This window comes from Colias croceus, chromosome 2, assembly GCF_905220415.1.
Source record: "Colias croceus chromosome 2, ilColCroc2.1".
NCBI classification, from domain to species: domain Eukaryota; kingdom Metazoa; phylum Arthropoda; class Insecta; order Lepidoptera; family Pieridae; genus Colias; species Colias croceus.
This window is the reverse complement of record NC_059538.1, coordinates 3006072-3029379: the sequence shown is the minus strand read 5'-3', so window position 1 is coordinate 3029379 and position 23308 is coordinate 3006072. Positions and strand designations below refer to the sequence as shown.

General features: G+C 33.4%; 1 protein-coding gene across 2 annotated transcripts in view; it reads left to right on the top strand.

Moving 5' to 3' along the window:
• LOC123701943 (nuclear hormone receptor FTZ-F1 beta) overlaps positions 1–23308 on the top strand; it is a 34978-nt gene that overhangs the window by 1359 nt on the left and 10311 nt on the right. The window contains exons 1-6 of one of the 2 annotated variants that reach the window (XM_045649582.1): positions 17740–17876; positions 17985–18377; positions 19529–19644; positions 20174–20300; positions 20637–20815; positions 22357–22528. In XM_045649582.1, coding sequence (XP_045505538.1) covers positions 18281–18377; positions 19529–19644; positions 20174–20300; positions 20637–20815; positions 22357–22528 — 691 coding nt within the window. In that variant the 5' untranslated portion in view covers positions 17740–17876; positions 17985–18280. Of the gene's footprint in view, positions 1–17739; positions 17877–17984; positions 18378–19528; positions 19645–20173; positions 20301–20636; positions 20816–22356; positions 22529–23308 lie in introns of those variants that run through there. The other variant, XM_045649578.1, reaches the window with a different exon arrangement.

Below are 23308 nucleotides of genomic sequence, written 5' to 3'. Positions count from 1 at the left end.
TGAATATTAATAAATGTTATAGGTAGGTACCTTGATAAAAACTACTAAGGTAGAGATCCGCTCATGTTTTTTCTCTTAACTTATCTGTTACTTTTTTTTTGTTGTTATAAAGGACAAGTCTTACAAGAATTGAGACTATAAATACAGATAAAATATAATACATAATATACCTACAAGCTTTAGGGCGTGGTTTTGCACGCTGTAGTTTATCTACATTCCAGATTTCTGTCGATTTATAAGTTTTACGTGAAAAACAATCTGCCAAATATTAAAAAAAACCGTTTCTAAACTTCAAACCTCAAATTCGCCTTCACTCCAGTTAATTGTTTAAAACATGCGAATATCAGCCCCCTTCAAAGATCACTTTTAATCTCCTCTTAGCTTAGCTATCATCTCCCACACTCAACCTCATTGTCAATAGATAGGGAGGCGAAGAGGGGAATTTTCTGCAATACTCGAGCGTGGCAGTTTAAGATATGAGAGATACCTTAGACCTAATAGAACAACCTTGTTAACTATTTAGCTCTTTAAGTAGTGACGCGCGCCCAGGATAGACGATCAGATTAGTAAAAAAAAATCGATAGTCTGAAATACTCGAGCGCGTCAGATTAAGATATTGGGGGTTGATTTTAGTGTTTTAAGACTAAATTTAACTAATCTGACGATAAGTCCTTGACGCCGCCAAGTTATAGGGTCGCGAACTTGTAAAAAAAAAACGTTAATCCGGCATTCTCGAGCGCGATTGTTTTTATTTTTATTTTGAAGAATATAATCTAAAACTTACTAAAAATACAAAATCTGCCGGTTTCCGCGTGACCGGAAGTCTGGAGGAGCCATTTCGTCTTCCGAAAAACGCGTTGCAGTATATAAGTCGCGAACGATACATTTTACAAAAAAAAAGTTTGAATAAACAAAAAAGGTAATTTTATTTTACACAAAAAAGGTCTCTTTAAATTTTTGTCCAAAGTTAAAACTTTTTGACTTGAAGCATCATAAAAACTCAAACTCCCGGTTTTTTGAGTATATCTCGAAAACTGAGGGTGTTATGAAAAATTGATATGAAATAACGATGATTAAAAAAAAGAAACTCTCAAACCTTTTTCGGTCAGATTAAGAGAACCCACCAACATTTTTGTCAGATTAAGAAAATATGCTTTCAGGAGACCGAGATAAACCTCCCCTATGAAAATCTGACGCGCTCGAGTATTTCAAAAGGACTTTTTTTTTCTGCATTTTCAAAAATTCATCGTAACTTATCGTCACGCCGAAATCGTCAGTTTTTTTAAGGGGAGCTTCCTTGGGGCCTACTTAACACCCCATCCGAAAATCTGACGCGCTCGAGTAAATTTTTTTTTGTGCATTTTTGACGAATTAATATGCCTAGCCCCACCACGCAAACCGGCAGATTAGTATACCGTTGTTATCAGAGGCACTTGGGGCATACGTAGTATGAATATCTGACGCGCTCGAGAATGCCCAAGTAACTATTTTTTTTTACATTTTTGTAAATCCGTACACGCCAAACCCACCGCTAAAATGGTTTTTACCATAGAAGCTTTTCTTTTCGAAATTATTTTATCTATCGATTTTGATAAGTCTCGACGGCGCCGTTTAATTACGCCATTTAGCTACCTCGCCTCCCTATCTACAAATCTTATATTCATAGGTCCAGTAGTTTTCGAGGTTTCCTTCGCTTTCGATTAGTCAGTTAATGAGTGTCCTTTCGCTTTTATACATATTAATCTAAGATCCTAGATCTGTCTATAAAATAATTCAAATTCTCAGCCATTGTATTTAGTCTATAATGACTAATGTGTGCGTTCTAATAGTTCAAATATTGAACCATGTTAGTCCACGAGCGAGTACAGACACTCCCTCGCATATGCTAATGGTTTCGACAGACAAATCTAGTGTAGGCAGTGATAGTATTGCAGAAACGAATATAATAAAACGGCCTGTCACGTTCTATACACATACATACACACATGTATATAAATTCTAACGGTTTTCATTCAATCAGCCAAGATTTTGCATATATGCAAAATAAGGAAGCATTGTTGCACTTGGAATGCTTAGTGCTATGTCTGTGGTTATAGTGACTAGGAGCGTCATTCTATTCTGTTTCAATAATAGTTAAAATTACAATAAGACACTGCAAATTTTATTCTTAATTAGTATAGACTATAGACTAATTAAGAATAAAATTTGCAGTGTCTTATACCTACTTAAAACGCATAGGCGTTTTACGAATGTTTTTTTGCGTTAATCTGGAAGTTATAAATAGAACAGTCGCGAAACTAATTATGCTGTTAATTGTTGTGGAGTGTTAAATAGTGACCTTTAGCTACGACAATTGCGTCTAACTTATTTAACTTCTAATGATACGATTATTCCAATATATCACTTATTAGATTCCACTAGTAATTTTGCTTTGCTCATATTTTAGTATCCAGATTAATATAGTTGCCGGCATATAACTTGGCTACTTTTTTTTTAGCTTATAGTGGTGGAAGCTTGCGCGTACTAAAACTTCACCACTTTTTGTCCAAGAAGTTTGCCGGGCGCTTTACCCTAATCCTATATTATGTTCTTTCAAGACAACATCTAATGCGTATCAGATTTCACGCTTGAAATTAGTTCAATAGCGTTTAGTTCGTAATACGGGAAAGGTATAGTTTCAGCCCGATTTGCAATGTGTCATAAACAAGTATGTATTACACGTAATTTACACAAAATCCAAGCAGGGGAAGCAACATTCGTTATCGCGCATGTATCTCGAACCGTTCTCCGGCAAGCGGTTTAATTGCAAAATGAATGTTGAAATAGGATCTGGGCTCATTGTTTACCGCCGGATGAGATTGATTAACTGCTGAACAACTGTAATAATTAGATATTCACATAATAACTGTAAAATTTGAGTAGCGGAAGCGCCATGCAAATGACAGTATGGGTGCGTCTGGTTGGTTGTTGGTGTTTGTTTCAGTGTCGTGGGTTTTCCACAATGTCGTTCAGTTTTTTAATGCAGAAGCGATGATTAGGTGTTTTTTTAATGTGTTGATAACTTTTAGCATTGACAAAGCTAATAAAATAATCAGGTTTTGCATGCAGTTATGACGTTTGCGTATTACGAGGTAAAAATTGAATTTGTTGAACTTGAAATGAAGATAAAGCAAAAAAATTCTATCAATGTGTGATAATTTTAATTTTGTTTACGGTGAAATCTTTATTACATTGCAATAATTGTACTTTATCTTATCGAGCGTGAAAATATCCTTTGATTGATTATTTCTTGTGTTGATAATATAGTGTTTGATACTTTGATAAAATGTAATGCTCTTCATGTGAAATGCTTCTAGCAAAGTTGCACACGAATAAAGAATAGGTGGTATTAAAATTTAGAGCTGTTTAATTGTAGATTGCGTTCACGACCTCGAATTTTATTTCAACAGAAATAGACTTGTTTTGACAGTCTCTTGGCATTTTGTCGCTATGCTATTTATGCGGATATGAGCAGTGATGCTGTTATAATAAAACTAGTGTGTCGCCCGCGTCTTCACTCGCTTGTGTAAATCTTTTCTTTGTGTTTTTGTTAGCAACAATTTTTTTTATTTATGTTGCATATCGGTTTAAAAATTGACAATTGCTTCAACTGTCGTTATTTCAAGTTTTATTTATCGACAACGAAAGGACGTTATGAACAGACAAACGGACAAAATTGATTACTTTCGCATTCATTCGTTTTACATCAAACTAAATATACATAAAACATTAATTAATTTAGCACACATGCAACACAACGTTGTAAGTTGTAACACAATAAAAACATCCCTACAATTTTTATATCTTACCCTTTTAATAAAATTCGCATCGATATATACCTTGTAAAACACAAGTACATCCATTAGCAATAAAAGGCTGCGGTCTGCCCTGCAAAAACGTTATAGGGCGTAAGAGCTTGTGTGCACGAGTGTACTCTCACTGCTTTCACGTATGCCGGTGTGCGTTTGTTTGTGTGTGTGCGTCTCGGCCGGTGACCTTGCTATCAGGCGGAAGCGCGCGGCCGCGTGACTCAGACCGCGTCTGCTTAGTACGGAGGGAGCAGGGACCTTCATATTGTCTATTCTCATGTTTGTTCCATTTTTAAATTCCCAAACCATAGTGTACTATAATAGACTATAGAGTATACAATGGTAGTTCAAAGTCCATTCGATTGGGTTATGTTCTCTAAAGTTGTTCTGATAGATAAGATTAGGGGTCTCAATTTAATTCATATTTAGTTGTTAATATTGTGATTGTGGAATTAAATTCTTCGTAGTTACATACAAAATAACACTTTCAGTATCTTTTTTCTGTGAAAATGTAAAAAACTGCACGTTCATTGTTGCTCACTCAAAAGTTTTGAACTTAGGTTTTGAATTACTAAAATATTCTGACACAATTTTCTCATGACGAAATAATTATAATTTATATTAATAATGTATAATTTATGTACATATATGCTTATGACACACAAAAGTTCAAATCTCACGGTCGTAAAATGCTCGTAATATTTAAAGTTTGAGATCACAAAAATATTTCATAAAGTGTTAGGTACCTACACTGTTTATTTGTTTATGTTTTATGATTTATAGTTTATACCGAGCTGGTAATAGTAGCCAAAATATTGGTAATCATATTATATAATTACATCACGCACTTTAATATTCCTTATTAAAATTTCGAAGTAAGTACATTAAAAACTAATGCTCTAAGTTAAAAACCTTTAAAAACTGATAAAGCTCCCAAACGCCCCGTTTTCTCTTCATGAAGTATGATGACGTCATCGAGGCCGTGTTTTTTTTAATTGTACAAAGGATTTCGATTGTTCGACGGTTAACTTTTTAATTTGACCTTCAACGGCAGGAAGCGTGACGTGTTATGGAAATGAAGCTTTGTGCCAAATTATCGTGGATTTTTAAACGTGTATAGGTAATATAAATAGGTATATAAACTCTTTTTTTAATACATTAGAGGAAAAGGTGAGGGACGTTCAAAGAATTAAAGGTGCGTTAGCGAAATATCCTTGAAATGTTGAGTCATGTTCTAGGCTTGAAATAATTTTAAACACTAATACAACAGCTGCTGTACATACTTATGTAATATATATAGTATATAATATAGATAGTAATTAATAAATATTAAATATAAATATAAATAAATATTTCAGGACATTTTCACACACGGCACGATCTGATCCCATACTAAGCTTTCGCTTGTGTTATGGAAACCAGATGGCTGATAAACATACATATATAATTTTAAATAAATACTTATATAGATAATAGATAATCAACACCCAGAAACAGAGCAAATATCTATGTGCATCACACAAATATTTGCCCCGGGTGGGAATCGAACCCACGATCTCTGGAAGGCAGGGCACTACCTAGTTCACTACCAACCAAGCCAACCGGTCAGTGATGAATTAATGAGTCCAATGTGGTATATGTATTATTATTTTATATTATATCGCGGTCTGTAGAGAACTTACATTTACAATACATATTCTGTATGTGTTTTTCATAAAAACCATTAACACATAACCACGTTACATTCATATTCTTATAATCATGTTTTATAATATCTAATAGTAGGAAGTAAATGATATATATATTATATAGCCATGTCGAATGTGCTTTGTCTTATTTTCTATTAGTACGTAATGCACGCATTTTTAGAATATATTATCATATTATGCAAATCAAATTTGTATTCAACAAACAACCTGTAGTGCGATAGTCTTTCGCTATCGCAAACTGGCAATTTAATACTTAACTGTTGAAAATACTTTAAATTTTTTTTGTTCCTTTGTGTTTTTGTAACAAACTTAGCTACCTTTATAATATAATTGTTTTATGTAGTTATTATGGATTACTTAGAGACTAACATAACGGTACGTCAACCATAAGAACGTCTGTAAATCTTTAATGTGGTTTAGTCTTTGCGATACCATAGGTCTACCTCTAAGATATTATATTCTAGCAATTTTTACCAATTTATAAGATTGCATTAATTTTGTAGTCAAAGATATCTTATTTCTATATATTTCAGTTATTAGTTTAGAATTCGATCATTTGTACGATTTGAATTGACAATCCATAATACCAAATACAAAGGTTTGCTGCCTGTAGATACTACAAGGAACAAAGGCACTCTGAAAACTTGAAGGAAACTTGAAAGTAATTGCGCATGCTCTAAGATGTATTCTAGGACGAGGATAATATTGATAATACAATTAATCTAATCCTAACGTTTTTATTCGTATTCAATTTACTTTTATAACATTTTATAATCTTTCTCTATTTATCGTGATATAGGTACTCCAAATGTGCACACACATCGTGTCGTGTGATGTTAATTAAAAACAAAGCTAATACGTAAATTGACATTTCCTTGCAGTGACCCTAGCGGTAGTCGGCGACACAGTTCTCCGACGGCACAGATACGACACGATCTGTCGTGTACCGTTACGCGATATATTATGGTAATCTGAGCTAATAACGATCAGCCAATTAGGGGATTTATGGATCGATTATGCTTATGTATAAAATATATAGTAGTTTAATACATGTGTACTACAGTCTTGTAAATTGTAAGGGAATTTATTATATAACGAATTTGTTGCGGATATATAGCCGTTAACGATGAATATTCTAGATCCTGAAGCTAGATGTATGGATGTTGTATGGATACCGACATACCAAAAAAAAAAAAATACGTCAAATACCTCTCTACTATTTTGAAATATAAAAATGATCTAGTCTTTCGACTAACAATTAAATGCCCGAAACATATTGCAGCAGCATCACGAGTATTTCCAGCATTCACCCTAATTAAACAGCACTTCTTCACATCCCATAAAAACCATACTTGCGTCCATAAAAACTCGAAGCTCAAACTGCATGATTACGTAACGCGTTACAAAATGCACCGTCTCGCAGACCGCATCGAAGCACTCTTTTGTTCCTTAGTGTTGCAATGTGGAAATTGATGTCCAAAGCCTATGTGCCCATAAGTCATTAGCGTGTGTTTTTAGTTTTTACCAACTGCGAAAAGGTTTGGTGGGTTTTTGGCATGTTGGTTTGAAAGTGTGATAGAATAATGGAAGTTTTGGAAAGATTTTTCGTTACAGAATTTACGTATATGTTCTGTGAGAAATACCTTTAAAACTTTTGTGGGTGTAAATCAAAATTGTGTTAATAAATTTAAGTCTTGTTCGAATGTTTATGTAGCTTTTAGGCCAATGTTTACATGTAAATTTTAAATGCAAAACTGCATTTTATTGGTAAATATTAAGTTTATCGTCGCTAAATTAATATTATATTTATAGCATCTACCTATAACAAGTTTCAGATCCGCTTTGAAAACTCAAGAGGAAGACATAATTTAAAATCATTACAGTACTATGTATATCTTATTTATAGCTGATAAATGAATAATTAATATAAACCTGTTTCAATTATCACATAGTAATATATTCTCTTTTCTGGATTTATTGAAGACGTCACTTGATGGAGCTTTTTTAAGTATTTGTTTATATCGTGGGAAAAAGTATTTTTGCGACAAGCTTTTTAATTTAAGCATATAATTTACAGTTGAAGTGCATATTAAATCCATGTTCACTGAAATTGTATCTTAAAGTTAGTAAGAGATTCAATATAGATTATACCTATATTAGGTACCTACCATTATAATAAATACCTAAGATACAATTTATTTATTAATTAGGCATTTTTAGGTTGACGCTGAAACGCTACTCCTTTATTATGCTTTCACTGTGCGAAAAATATTGCATAAAAGGTGTACGTACCTGTTTTAAAATATAAAAAAAAATCCGGGCCAAATTATATCTATAAAGCTTCCACACAGTCAGGTTCTTCTTGTAATAAAAACCTTATTCCTCACATTATTAACCAATACAAGCTAAATTTAACACAATAATTGTATCGGGAGGCTGGGAATTGGGCAAGACAGTCTCCGAAGGTTTTACAACGGTGTCGGAGCGTAATTCCGCGAAAACATTCAGTGAGTCAGTCGGAAACTGGTCTTGACAGTGGCGCCGGTAAGGGCCCGTTCCTAATGGTATCCGGATTGACCGGGTTGGCTTACCCGGGTAACATAACGTAGAAGATGTGTACTAGTACAGTAAAAGCTATTTATTCACGGGTAATAGGTTTCGTAAATGTGCCCCGAATAGATAAACCGTGAATGAAGGAAGCACGAATATGGATCTTTTACTGTAATATAAAGCTGAAAAGTTAGAACGCGCTATTATCAAGAACTACGTCTATACCTAAAATTAAAGTGGCTTATGCTAAAAGAATTCTCCTATGAATTACATAAATAGGTTACACAAGAATTTAACACATCAATAGGTAAGATAATGGATTGAAAAAACATATAGTAGGCTTTTTCAGTACACATGTGTTTAGAAAGCAAGTTAAGCTTTGCAAGCATATCGGTAGCGAAAATATAACAACAAACTAAGCCCCTATATAACTATAATTAGCTATATAATTACACACGAATGTTAATAATTCAATACAACTTTTTATACACTTGTTGGTTATATTAATTAACTGAACGAGATTGACATGACAGGCCCGTTGACAGGTTTATTAGATACACGAAATTAATACCCGGTAGTTGTCCGTTATGAAGAGACCTTTACAATAGGTATTAGGTACTCGTTTTGAGTCACCGAATTCGGATTTTATTTATTAATCATTGTGTAGATTTTGAAACTGCGTGTTTAATAGAAGTCGATCAATAGTAGTCGTAAAAGCACATAGTGTAAAAGTAATAAAATTATTGACAAATCACAATAAGGGAGCGAGCCATGTTTCGTTTGTTAGTTAGATTTTGTGTTTCTTTTTTATAGGATAGGATACTGGTAGGTACTGTAGGTACTAGTACTGGTAGGTACAGGATAGGATACTGGCCTTCATCAGGCGCCAATAACTTTTTTATACTTATGAAATTTTAAAATGTTCCATAATTACATTTCATGTAGGTTCCTTTGTAGTAGCCTTTGAGATGTAGGCAACACTTAATCATTATTTATTTCATAGAGTAGGTACCTACCTACTATTTCATGCTTATTTAGCTTCGTCTGTATTTCGTGCAATTTTTATCTTCGTCTGTACTGTATATAAATTTCATACAAATTTAACATACAATTTCGTAGTATTGTGATTAACTGGATAAGAATTTCCGATTCGTCATCATACAAATTATAATTATAAAGCAAGACGGGCGGGACCACAGATGGACATTAATGTGATAATCTGTTACTGTCCTATATTTGGAATTAAATCAAAAAGTTTTATTCGTCATAATGTATGTGTATAATAATATTAATAAGAAGATTATTGGAGGGGTAGATAGTTTCGGCTCGTTCTTTCGTTAGAATTGAGTGAACCTCAAAATAATTTTGATTATAATGTTCTTGGATGTTCTGTTCTTCTGATCTTTCCTGCAATGATTTTCTATACAATTTAATTTGTATCATACAAATATGTAATACATTTTTGCGGTAGACTGCATGGCAACATTGTCCAATTCCTTTTTGAAGTATTTGAGAAAAGAAAGAAAAGGAAACAAAACATCGATATCAAGGTAATCAAGGTTTAACTGGGGTAGATATCCGAAAAGTTAAGATCACGCACTTTAGAAAATTATTATCAGTAGATGGTTGGTATATTTAATACAATTTTATATTAACTGAAGATACACGGGATCAACAACATTAATTATTATTGAGAGGGTCTGGAGAGCGGATCAAATTTGCAAAGACATTCTTTTCACTGACTCATTGAGGAATGTTAACAAGGATAGGTCCGCGCCTATTTTTAGTCTGTGAATAACTATTATATTTTATGAACAGTGAAGGGAATATAATACATATATATTTGAATATTGGAAGGTCCAAGTGTCCGTGACGCTTTTCCAATTTCTGCTCCCATGTTTTTATCAAAATAGTTTTTATCATAGTCTTCTTAGCATGCGTTGATTTTTTGTTTGGGTTATTTCTTGCCACAGTTTTGTTAAGTTTTGTTTGCACTTAAAGTTGTTTTCAGGACAGAAGCAATCTGCAATTGGATTGTATTAAGCTTTCTGTTTCTGATTTTAAACTTTAAATTTTGTTTGGTCACGCTTGCACGACCTTTCTCTTACAATGAATATATTATACTGGCATATTGCATATTATGTTTTGAAGGATAATAGTGAGTGTTATGCAACTGAGATGATGATTGCTATTAGTCATATAGCTGCAATTGATGATGTTAAGCATTGTGTAAGAAATAAATATAATTTACACAATACCTTCATAATTATAGTCTTGGGACTATAGATTTATGATGAATTTTGATCTTTATATGGTGATCGAAGTTATTTTTTGCTGTGTCCTTTAATATTGTTCCCTTTATATTGGTCTAAATAAAGTGCTATTATTCATTCATTTATTCATTTGGGTATTTGGTATTTTGTTTAAATTTATCTGTGGTACAAACCAGTTTCAAAGGTGCGTTCCGTTCATCACATAAGCTTAAACAAGGATCTCCAATCCACACATTTTTTGTTCGCCTCTGGTATTTTCATAACTTAGTAATGTTTTTATATCAAGCTCAGCTAAGTTGCATACCTTGAAGTGTCGGCTCCGCGGAATGCGGTTGTTTCGACCCATTTACCGTCCCCCCACTTTTCTGCTCCCCCTCCCCCTCGCACTCCCGCTTAGTGCACTTGGGCCTGCTGTGTTTCCGTGTTGCTAAATGTTTTGACTAATTACGATGTAAAGAAAAAGTACTTATAGTAAGTTTTTGATAAGAAAATAAAGGTTTCCTTGATGATTTTGGTATTTGGGCAGGAAAATATGGAATATTTGGTCTTTGGTTTGGTTTGAATTAATTAGTTAAGCTCGGGTCAGTTAGAATCCTGTTTAAATTACTTCTGTGGAATATTTACTTTCCAATTTGGAACTGTGACTTGACCTAAGACAATGATGGCATTGTAAAGAGAACATAAAAACTAAAGAATTGTTCCTTTTAAATAAGATCTTATTTTATTACGATGATAATTATTAAAAATACTTTATTATCAATAAAATATTTTTGTAAATACTTTATAGCCAATTTACGTACGTATTTAATGTCACGTACATTAGCATTATTAATAACAACCGATTAGTTTTGACTAAGATATCTAAATGTATTGACCCTAGCCAATATCGGTCAATTCGGCTGATTCACACTTAAGTGGCTATTAGTAATCTCTATATTATAATTATAAAATTCTCGTGACAAAATTTTAGTAACGATACTCCTCTGAAATGGCTGGAACGATTCTCATGAAATTTTGTAATCATGAAATATTATGTACCCGTTGGGTGGATCTGAGAATCGGCCAACATATATTTTATACATAACAATAAATAAATAAATAAATAAATTTTACATATAAGTGATAAGTCGTCGAGTACGTTAGAACAACGTTTGCCGGGAACAGCTAGTGTTAGTAAAGATATGTATTGCTTAAAGAAAGCTTTTGGCTGTCGGGCCTCAGATGATAATAGATTAGATAGTCTGCAATATTATTCTCATAGATGCTGAGGAATTTCCTTTCCCCAGTTTTTATTTTATTTATTACTCTTTAGTAAAATTATACATGGGAAACTTATTGCTAATTTATACAAAACAAAAAAAAAACAGTATAGTTTATTAGGCGGCCTTATCACTTAGAAGTGATCTCTTCCAGGCAACCTGAGCAAAAGGTAACAAGCTTACTGAAATTACGATGTAGGAGTTTTTGTAGGTACAAAACGGCTACACGTGAATCATTGACAGAGATAAACGCATATTGCATTTAATTAAACATGTCGTGATGCAATCAAACGGATATAATCGAAATCACATTCCACTTGTCTTTAATTATATTAATTCAATATCATTGGAATTGAGGAAAAAAATATTCGTTTATAATATGTTGAAATGTCACATGTAAGTGGTTCTTAATTATGTAATGTTTGTTTTACTTTTTATGCGCTGGTAGTTTGGTTTTTATTTTGTTGTACAAAATTAAATTTTTTAACGGTCAATATCTACCGATTTTGTAGGTAATAATAATTATAAAATTTTGACCATACAACATACATATAGGTACAGGTTTATGGAAACGAATCCTTTTAATTCAATACTTTTTAAACTCACTCACAAAATCTTTAGTAAAATTCATATAACCTTTAAAAATCAACAATTACATGTTATGTATGGTAAAAAACAGTACGTACATATACGTACATGTACGTACGTAACAGAGAGTACCAATTCGTATCAACCGTACAAACCTCAAGGCGTTGTACACCTGTAACATTCACGATCTAATCAAAACATTTTGCCAAATGACAGAGCAATATTTGGATCACGTTACAGAATGTCGAGGTCGTAATATCATGTTACAGTTGGCAGAATTTAGTTGTAGCGATGTATGATACAGATGCTGGTTTATAGCAGACTAGCGGCTCGCCCCGGCTTCGCCCGTGGTACATATTTCGCAATAAAAGGTAGCCTATGTTCTTTCCCAGGGTCTAAAGATTGTCTGTGCCTAATTTCATCAAAATCGGTTGAGAGGTTTATGCATGAAAACCATACATACATACATACATAATTACAAACTTTTCCTCTTTATAATATTAGTATAGATTAGGTAAGTAGGATTTTGCATAGTTTGTACGCAAAAATATGGATATGAATAGATGGATAGTACGTAAGATAGATTTTGGAATTATGGATATTATGGCCGAGGTAGTAGGGTCAATACATTGGTCGAGTTGTTTTCTGTTGGCGAAAGAGTTTTGGCACCACTATCTATTGAAATATTCATTACAAACAAACGTTAGTATTAGGATAGATACAACAAGTGTAAAATATACCATTGTTTTTATGAATAACTAGCGGTCCGCCCCGGCTTCGCCCGTGGTACATATTTCGCAATAAAAGGTAGCGTATGTTCTTTCTCAGGGTCTAAAGATTGTCTGTGCCAAAGTTCATTAAAATCGGTCCAGTAGTTTATGCGTGAAAACCATGCATACATACATAATTACAAACCTTTCCTTTTTTTAATATTAGTATAGAAGTATAGATAGGTAGGATGTGAAGAAATTATTTTTTTTAATACAGTATTAATAATTAGCCTACGGATATAGAAACCGATTGTGAGTGAGTAATAAAAGTAAGAGGTTTTAAAATAATAGTAGAATATTGTACAATTTTTGCGTTACAGAATCGAGGCCAAATAGCAATAATTTTAATGGTGTTCCGTGTTTCGAGCAGTGAATGGGAGCTTTATTATACTACCTCATATTTTTTACGTATAGTCTGTAATTTTTAGCAGTATTAGGAAATAACTGTATCATCACAGACTAATAATAATATACTACGTATACAAGTATCATCTACTTTAGTATAACCACACTACAACACCCTTGAAAAACCTAATACCTCTCTCTTATTGGATAAAGCATACCCATTACCCATATTGAAATATGGGTGTTATGATTCTTCCTTCAATGTTTCAGTTAAATTTTCATTCGAAGGTCATTGAATAATAAACTGCCTTTAACAGATTTTTTATTAATGGGCTTAAGGTTTCAATATGATGTTTATATAATATGACACTTTATAGCCAGCGTTTTGAGCAGATACTTAATCTATCACGCTATATATACCTTCCCAAAAAATGTTCTAACAAAATTCTCTTACAATTTCGACACATTTCTATAAATTATAATAGACACGTTCAAGGAAAATTACAATATCCATTCGCTCGATGTAATTAATGCGAATTACGATGAGTTCCAACGGGTCAGCGTTGGGCAACCGTTCCGTTGCAGTTACTGTGATCAAGGTGTTCAACATTTACTTGGGGACATTATATACGTATTAGCTATTCAATTATAGGCTATATGCGCTTGATTTATGGGTGATGTTTGACTGGGGTAAGGGCCAAGGGAATTTTGGGAACAAGTACGGGCACGGAGTGTGTCTTGTAAAGTTGTGGGTAGAAAATTAGTAACCAAAAACTAAATGTTTTCAATTAACTTGAATTTAAAACGATTTTATTGTAAAAAAGTGTGTCCATACTTTACTGTATATACAGGGTGTCCCACTGTTGGTATACTAAGCTCAAAGGAGGTTATAGTTTTGCATACGCTGAGTACCTACGCAAAAAATACTTATAAAATTCCATTTTTTTTTTTAATAGATGAATTCTTAAAACTATGTGTACACCCAAAACAAGCAACCCGCCCAACTTTGCCACCAGCACGTGTGACGTGAGCTATCGTTTAAGATTATGTATTCATAGAAAAAAGCTCACATTAGAGAAGCGGTATATGCGGCTGCGCGAAGCTTGAGAAGAAAACATGGATTTTCATGAAAAATTTAGCAAAAATTTGTTGACGTAATTTTGTTGTTTAAGTATTTTTTTTGTGATCAGTGTATGCAAGACTACAAGTTCCTTCGCGCTTAGTATACCGATAGTGGGACACCCTGTATACAGAAATAAATACAAGGGTTATCAAAAATTGTTTGTTTTTAATTTTAGTACTGTTTATAATTTTAATGAACGATTTGTTTATTCTTTTCAAAATCAATGTCAATTCTTTATCATCAAAATCGTAAGATTTTTCAAGTAAGCTCCTTTTTGTCTCGAATATTATTTCTATTACAAAAATGAATGTATCGACGCTTACGCAATCTTTTTTAAAGTCCTTCAAAATGTTCGCTGAAAGGAAATATAATTAGTTTTATTTTGTAATAAATTAAATACATATGGAAAGGCACACATTCAACTACTCGTGGAAAATCCAAACTTTATCAACCTTGGCTACGCTATTCGAATCACCATTCTATAACTCAGCTAAAATTCAAAGAAACTCACTGCAAATTCAAAATTACCGGTCTAGGTGTAACTAGTGCGGTGACGGGGTTAATTACAACATCGATAATCGAATCGTAGATTTTATCGTAAAACCTTGTCGACATAAGACACAGTTAGGTACTTACGACCTTAGTCCTCATGCGACATTTAAACAAATAAATGCCAGCTTAAAGTAAATGTTCAACATTACATTTAGCGTTTCAGTTTCACTTTATTTGCTCGGAACATTTGGACAGCTGTCGTCTGGGTGTTTAATTGAAAAATAAAATTAACAGATATTATATTACAGTATGTAGTTTTTGATTCAAAGGCTTCTTAGTTAAGTTAATCGTATTAAAAATCGCACATTGTTAAAAGGCAAAAATAAAACCATTTATCATTGTGTTATTTTTTATGAAAGTAATGGACATTGGATTATATTGAATTGGAATTACAAATAACTGTTATATCGGAAAGCTAATCCCGACGCTATATCCAGTAATTTATTTATGAGAGGTGCATGACCGTGGATGCACCTATGAGATATGAGTTAGTTAGCAATACTTTCATTAGAAATGTCGTTCACCTCTTGGTTCTTTTAAACCTTGTGGTTCTAATGCTGTGAGTATTTTCATTTAAACTCTCAATGATTAGCTTTTATACCGCAAGCCGTGACTTTTATCGCGTAGGTACTTTGTGCAATACGTTGATAAGAGTTGAATGGAATGAAGTTCTTTGTCCCGTAAATTACAGGAGTGAAATGGCTAGTGGCGAGTGTTCACCTCATCTATTTTAGTTAGTGCGTGGGTGATAGGGTGCGTTGTACTCTTGAACGGCCTCTAATCATCAGGGTCAAGGACATGGGAAAATTTTAAGTGTTAGACACGTCAACAACGCCAATTACCGAAAGCACTGGTCGTGACGTACAGAAGTCAATGATCGTAATTGCGACATAAATTGTCACTAATGATTGGTAGTTTTCACAGTGTCCGACTATTTTTAATTTATATACAATAGTTATCGAAGTTTATTGACTTGTAGTAATCTGGAAAATTATTACAAGATTGGTGAATTAATGAATGGTGCAATCGAGGATTACAATTTTTTGCAAAGAATTAAAGATACTCGTTTTAATTAATGTATTTTTGCAGAGCACCTGCCGTAACGAATTCATTATCACAGTACATGGTATGATGCTTACGTCACGTAGAGATAGTACTGCGACCTTAAGATAATAATCGGTCGTCGCCTCGTCTCGATCAATGAATCAACGATAAATGGGCAGTACTGAGTTGAGCATACACAAGATTTAAGTACACATTAAATACGTGGTAATATTTTACAACCTATGATTGCGCATTTTTTTTCAATTCCCTGCAATTGAAATAGGTATATTATATCCTTGTGGATTAAACATATGAAGGTTTTAAACAAAATATAAAAACGAATACAATTCCTACGCTTGTTCTTTATACCTGATAACAATTTAAACATAGGTATTGCATTACGTATTATTAATTATGTATTTTATGTGGCACAATTCATTTATTGACCTCGGATCATTAATCAACAAATTATTATTTGCATACAATAAACTGTATTGAATAATGTGTTAAAATTCAACATATTTTATTCGTATAATATGTGTGAAAGAGGGTTTTAAAACTGTTTATCAACAATTTGCAGACAAAGGCGCTAGTCTGACGTATCGTTCAAATGACCGCTCGGCCTTGTCTAGGCCACGATGACGCCATCTTGCGTGTAGTTTTGCTCCTTTTATCAAGACTCCGGCTTTTCGATTCTCATAATATACATATTCTCATAATATACGATATACTAACATACGACAACCGGTAACAAATAAAACAAGGAAAACAATAGCGTTTGATCTTGCATTCTTGGAATGCAATTTGTAATTCACAAAATGTTCCAAAATGTTTATTTAACAATATTGTTTTGTTACATTGCGATTTTAGGAGTACAAGCACTGCCAAGATTTCCTAATAGCAAGCTCCTGCAACGTGTAATGTAAGCGATGCATTGTGTAATTGGCAATTACTGGAGTTGCCAAGGCAACGGCCGCGGCAGTCTGTTAGCGATAGCCAAGAAATGTCTGGGGAGCAAAGGACCATTGGACATTAATTGGTTTGCCAGACGATCTCAGCTTTTTCATATCTCTGTAATTAAATGTCGTTCCTATCACGCTTTCAATATATTTTTAAACTGTTAGATTTGTTTCGATACTAAAATGTAAACTCAATAGCTAATATAAAATAAGCAAATGGTATATTGGGAGCGGCGGACCAGTCTACGCGAAAGGCGAAATGATCGCGACCGACCGGCCGCTACAACCGGCTCTGTGAAGGCCGCTTTACTCCCCCCACTCCTACATTTTGTACAGCTAGTGATTGTTTTGCTGTCGATAAGTTACCATTATCTTATCAAATGTAAATTCCAAGTGCTTGAGGTAATCGCTTTCTTCAAATAATACATTGCTAAACATTTATTACAGTAAGTAAAAACAATGAAAATAATTATTTATTTTAAATTGTAATTCAACGTTATACGGTTAATTCAAGACGCAATTAACATTATTTCAATTACAATTAATACGACTCATTCACATTATCGCGTCAGTGCGTCGCCCGTGCATTATAAACATAATGCCAATGACATGGAGGTCGCGGCGTCGCGGTATCGATAATGCGCAGCGCTATCGCACAACACTGGGTACGCCGCGGCCGGCAAGGCCGCGCCGCGACGCCCTACGCGTGTCGTCGTGTGTACACAAACACCGTTTCCGAACGACAGCTTTATTCCAATTTTGAAAACGGGCGCGTGAACTTTTCCACGCGGTTTTTTAAATTAGAATTTTGTTTTTATTTCTTTTCATAACAAAGAATGGAATTTAAATTTTAAAGGTGATCAACCAGTTTTTAATGCATACAAACAATATAAAAATAATAGTAGGTATTTATGATATACTTGCGAAAGAACACAACAATAACATATTTTTTCTTTTTTTCCAGATAAACAAGATGATTTCGAGTTTCCCGCGTGCGTCAGGTAACATAGCAAGGCACCTTGGAACCGCGGCGGGTTTGAGAACATGTGAATACACCGTGTTCCACTGGGCTACAAAAAGACTGATTCACTCGGATGCCTTATCGACTAGAGACGCAAGATGATCGTTTCAATATTTTTGTAGCGACTTTTTGGGAGATATATCGATATTTTTGGATGTTATTTTATAGCATATATATTAATGCAGTGCTAGTGTAGTGCAGTGAACTATCGATAAGTGGGTGATGTCAGTAGTTGTACGATGAACGCAATGAACAGCGAGGGTGAGGCGGTGAAGGTGGAAGGAGGTCGCATTTCCGTGACAACTATCAGCATGCCTGGACCAAATACGAGTAGTGGTGAGCATCCTTTTTATCTTTCAAGGAATAATGTTTTCTAGACTAATTGGTGTAGATTTAATGACTTCTACGTCACTTTCATTGGGGATTATTGTAAAATTCAATATTCTCCCCTAATCTTTTATATTTGTATATAATGTATATTCATAAATAGGTTTAAAGTTCAAATTAATTCAATGGAAAACTCGTGCAAAGGCTTATCTCGTATTTCTTCCTTATTCTAATTAAAAAAAATTTGAAATTTGACGAGATCATTGTATAAATTATTATTATTGTTTTTATCGTTATCAAGGTCATTCAGATTAGAACTGCCTTCGATATAAATATTTTGATATGTATTATTTTACAAAGATATTTCCTTATCGTATATGTTGTGATCGGTTTTGGTATTTGTTTGGAAGTACGAAATAACAGCTAAAAGGACATACCTACAATTTTATTCAGTCTGTCTCTCTGCTCTAATCAATCTTCGAAACGTCTGAACCGACTTTGTTGGGATTTACGTGAGAGTACGCGTATATGCTGTAAAAAACAACGCTCTAAATACGCATTTCCTATCAAAAATCAATACTGAAAATTCAAATAATATAAAATTATAATAAATGTATAGGTTAAGTTATTGCATATTTCTTCCTACACTTTTTTTTACGTCATATAAAAGGATACACATTATATAATAATAATTCTATTTCTGGCATAGTCCAAATATATCTTCAATTGACTGGTAACAGCACGTCATACTACACCTTGACCCCTGAACTTATATAACTGTGAACTTGTTATATTTTTGGTACGGTGAAGTTTAATAAACTCTATTTTAACCATTACTAGTTACTAACTAAAAATATATTACTTAAATGTATTTTTAGTAACTTTTTGCTTATTTTTTGCGGTTGATCCTTGAGCTCATGACATTTTCTAGCCTTGTGATAATATATAAAAGGAATATAAGTAGGAACCTGTGGTAGGAACCTACCTTAAATGTTAAAGCTCTGTTTTCAATTCATTCTAATATTTCAATTTACAAACCATAACGAACATTCGAAATCTATCAAGATATTTTCCAGTAAGTCAACACCGCATCAGAAATAAGATTACATAGAAACTCCATCCCACATACTACAAATATATTAAAATATAATATTTTGCAGGCCAATTCTCGTACAGTTCGAGCGGGATCCGGATCAGCGTGTCTTCAGACCCTCACGATGAAGACTCGACTGATGCTGAGATCTCCAAAATTGACTTCACGCAACATCCATCTGAGGTAATTCATGTATAATATAATATTGTTGTTTTAAATCTACCTTGCAGTGTCAGGGCCTTAGGCAAAAGAAGAATTAGTATCTATAAACGTAAGTTATCTATACTAATAATATAAAGCGGAAGAGTTTGTTTGTTTGAACGCGCTAATCTCAAGAACTACTTGTCCGATTTGAAAAATATTTTAGTGTTGCATAGCATATCGAGGAAGGCTATAGAGTATAGGCTATATAATATCATCACGCTAAGACCAACAGAAGCGGAGCTACGCGGGTGAAACCGCGGAGCGCAGCTAGTAATAAAGAACAATAGATTAGGCCTATTGGTCGAAATTTACTCAAAGGAATATCTTTCACATTTCAATTTTAGTTCGTTCTATTCCCGGTCGAATCAAGCGAATTTTCGAAAATCTTTGAATGCAGTTCTATTTCTTTTAAAAAATAAAGGAATGTTTCCTTTCAGCAAAATTTGCTATCTCCAGTAGTCCAGGGCCACATTGTATATTAGTTATAAAACTTGGCTTATAATTTCAGGTGAACATGCGTAACAAGAAAAAGCGATCGTCAGGTTGCGATGGTCCCCTTGAGCAGGAGAGACCGATGTCCTGGGAGGGCGAGCTTTCTGACCATGAAATGGTCATAGACACCAGTGTTAATAATGGTTAGTTACTTTCCCAGTTTCATTTTTTACTTTGTTTTAATTTGATCAACTGTAAATGTACTCTTGTTAGGTACTTTTTAAGATCATTGTCGAAGCAAATATGTCGCTGGTAGCATTATGTTTTTAGAAAATAATAAATTTTAACGGTTTTTAAACTCAATTTAAAGAATAATCTAATTCCTAAATTTGATCACTATATTTTTCCTCTTTATATGCTTCTTTGATAAGTAGTATAATTTTGTTAATGTATATTTGTTTGCATTTATCGTTCATATTATAAGGGTGACTACAAAAATCTGTATCTATACATTTATTTTTTACTATATTTTTTTTCAGACGAGACAAGCAACTTAGACCTCCAGTCCTCTCGAGATTCCATAGACACACTGCGCAATGTGACGATAAAATCGGAAACGGTCAAGACCGAACCGTTCCAAAGTCTGGATGATGATCGAGTGCTGGACCTGAAGTATGCGCCATTGCAACCGCATCAGAGAAGCCTCAGTATGAATAGAGTGAGTTTTATAAGTTAAAACTTTTTATATACGATAGTTTTGAATATAAATATGTACTATCAAAAACTATCTTGTAATTAAGGTCTATTATTTAAGCGACAAGCGACGAGCTTCAAAGATTCATACAAATTAATGTTACGATTTTATCCATTTTTATGGCTCAAAAAACACTGATTTGAATAAAATTTGGAATGCACAAAATTTTTAATTTTTTTTGTGTGAAACCGCGGGGCATCGCTACTACGTACATATATCTTGATAGTACACGTAGCGCCATCTTGTATCATATAAGTTAAACTTGTATGGTAATTAAAATTATACAACTCTAAAACAAATATAATATTTTTGCAAGTAATATATTGTATGAATACTACACACAAGTCCATTGAACCCATCCTATTCCCTATTCCTATTTCCGTGTTTTGCAGAGATAATATTTTTGGCGCCATTACACGCCTACGTAAATAAATGCAATGCAACTTTCTATTGCCCAAAGAGTTACGTTCAGGGTTACTAACAAACTATCTCTTTGTGTTAAATATTATTTATACAGTAAAATAGATAAACAATATCGCAATTTGTATCGCAATCGTTAATTTAGTACAAAATCGATTTACAATAATTTATCCTATGTCATAGATAAGGCTAGCGTGCTTAGGTTGTAGAAAGTCAATATAATACCTATATACGGCTAGATCTAGTCGTTGATTTTATAGATCGTTAAAGGGAACTAGTTTTAAACTCGTTTGAGCTTAGAAATTAGCATTAGCATAAAGTGCGATGCGTTACTGCAAGCTAAACAAGGTTTATTTTTCTAGCTTATTGTGGAAGTATAATTGAAAAATACTTATTATTTTCTGATTTATGTTCAAGAGTACCATTTTATATAAAGATAACTATTGGTTTATTTGAAATTAGTTTGTTTAAAAAGATATCTTAATATCAATGAGTATTGATAGTATCGAAAAATGTTTCACAAGGCAAAATTGTAAAATACATAAGCGCAATAAAGAGAATTATTTTTTTTAATAAAAATAAATTGAACTCAAAATTATGCGTGTTTTTTGTAGCACTTAACGGTTTTCGATAAAATTGAATGAAATAAGATATAAAATAAATGAGTTTCTGTAAATTTTTTATTGCAATTTGACTAATTTCGTATTACTTTTTAAAACTTCTTAATTATATATTTTTATTCGAAAAATCGTTCAATGTATTAATTAGGTATCATGTAAAAATACCATTTTATAGAATTACTAAAGTTGCAGTTTTTTAAAGACATCGGATTTTTCATAATATTTTATACATTTTTATCCCCTATTTTGTTTCCAAAATTCTGTATCGTGTACAAGTTCCAGAAACTTATGGCTTTACCAGCTAGAATGCGTTATTAAATAACCTACAGAGTTACAATACTAAACACATGGAGGTTAATTGTCAATCATATCAAAAATTATAACAGTCCCTGTCATAAAATTAAATTCCCATACAAATATAGAGCTATTTATTCTATGGCTTTATTTACCACTATTATTCCACAGATATCAGTCCTAACAGACAGTACATCTCTATCCCTTGCCCGGCGGCCATCTTCACCGACGAGCAGTGCAAAGTCCCTGGCCCTGTCCGACCAGTATGAACACATGTCGCACATGGCCAGTGGAATGACTGAGGTCCAGAACTTGACTATAAAGAAGGAAACTCAATTGAATGGTGAGTAAGGAAATAGACATAAGCTTAAAAGAAGTTTCTATAAATAAGGTGGGCTCACTTTTATGGGATACTAGCTTTCCACCCGCGGCATCACCCGCGCAGCCAAAGAAAAATCCGCATAGTTCCCGTTCCCGTGGGATTTCCGGGATAAAACCTAATACCTATCCTATGTCCTTTCTCGGGTATCAAAATATCTCTAATCTCTACACCAAATTTCATGCAAATTGGTTCAGTAGTTAAGGCGTGATTGCGAAAAGACCTATATTTATCTTTAGGAGAAGGATGTTACCAAAAGTAGTCCTGTATTAATGCTGTTAAGTATGCATATATCTTATCCTATGTTAAACAGGATTGGTAACATTACGCAGTGAACGAATTTTTTTTTTTAATTTGTTACCATTGAGATAATATTAATATGGAGACGATACCGCCTACATCACTTATGTTCCACTCAACATACGTCATGTGGCGTAACTGCACTCAGTCGCTTGCTCGCTCATTGGCGCGAACGTCACGCTCATTTTTTATTTGTTTTAAAGTGAAACGCATCAAATATGCCTACGTGTGTGTTACGATATTGCACAAATAATACAAAGAATACGGAAAAGTGCAAAGGAATAACTTTTCATCAGTTTAGTAACTAGATAATAATTTTTAAAACTTAGTTAGAGCAAAATTTTTGGCGGGCGAAATTTTGTCATAGATTAAAAATTTAAGATATGACATTGGGCATGAAATAAGTGTTGTTAGTAATAATTGCTGGCGTATATTTTTATAGTA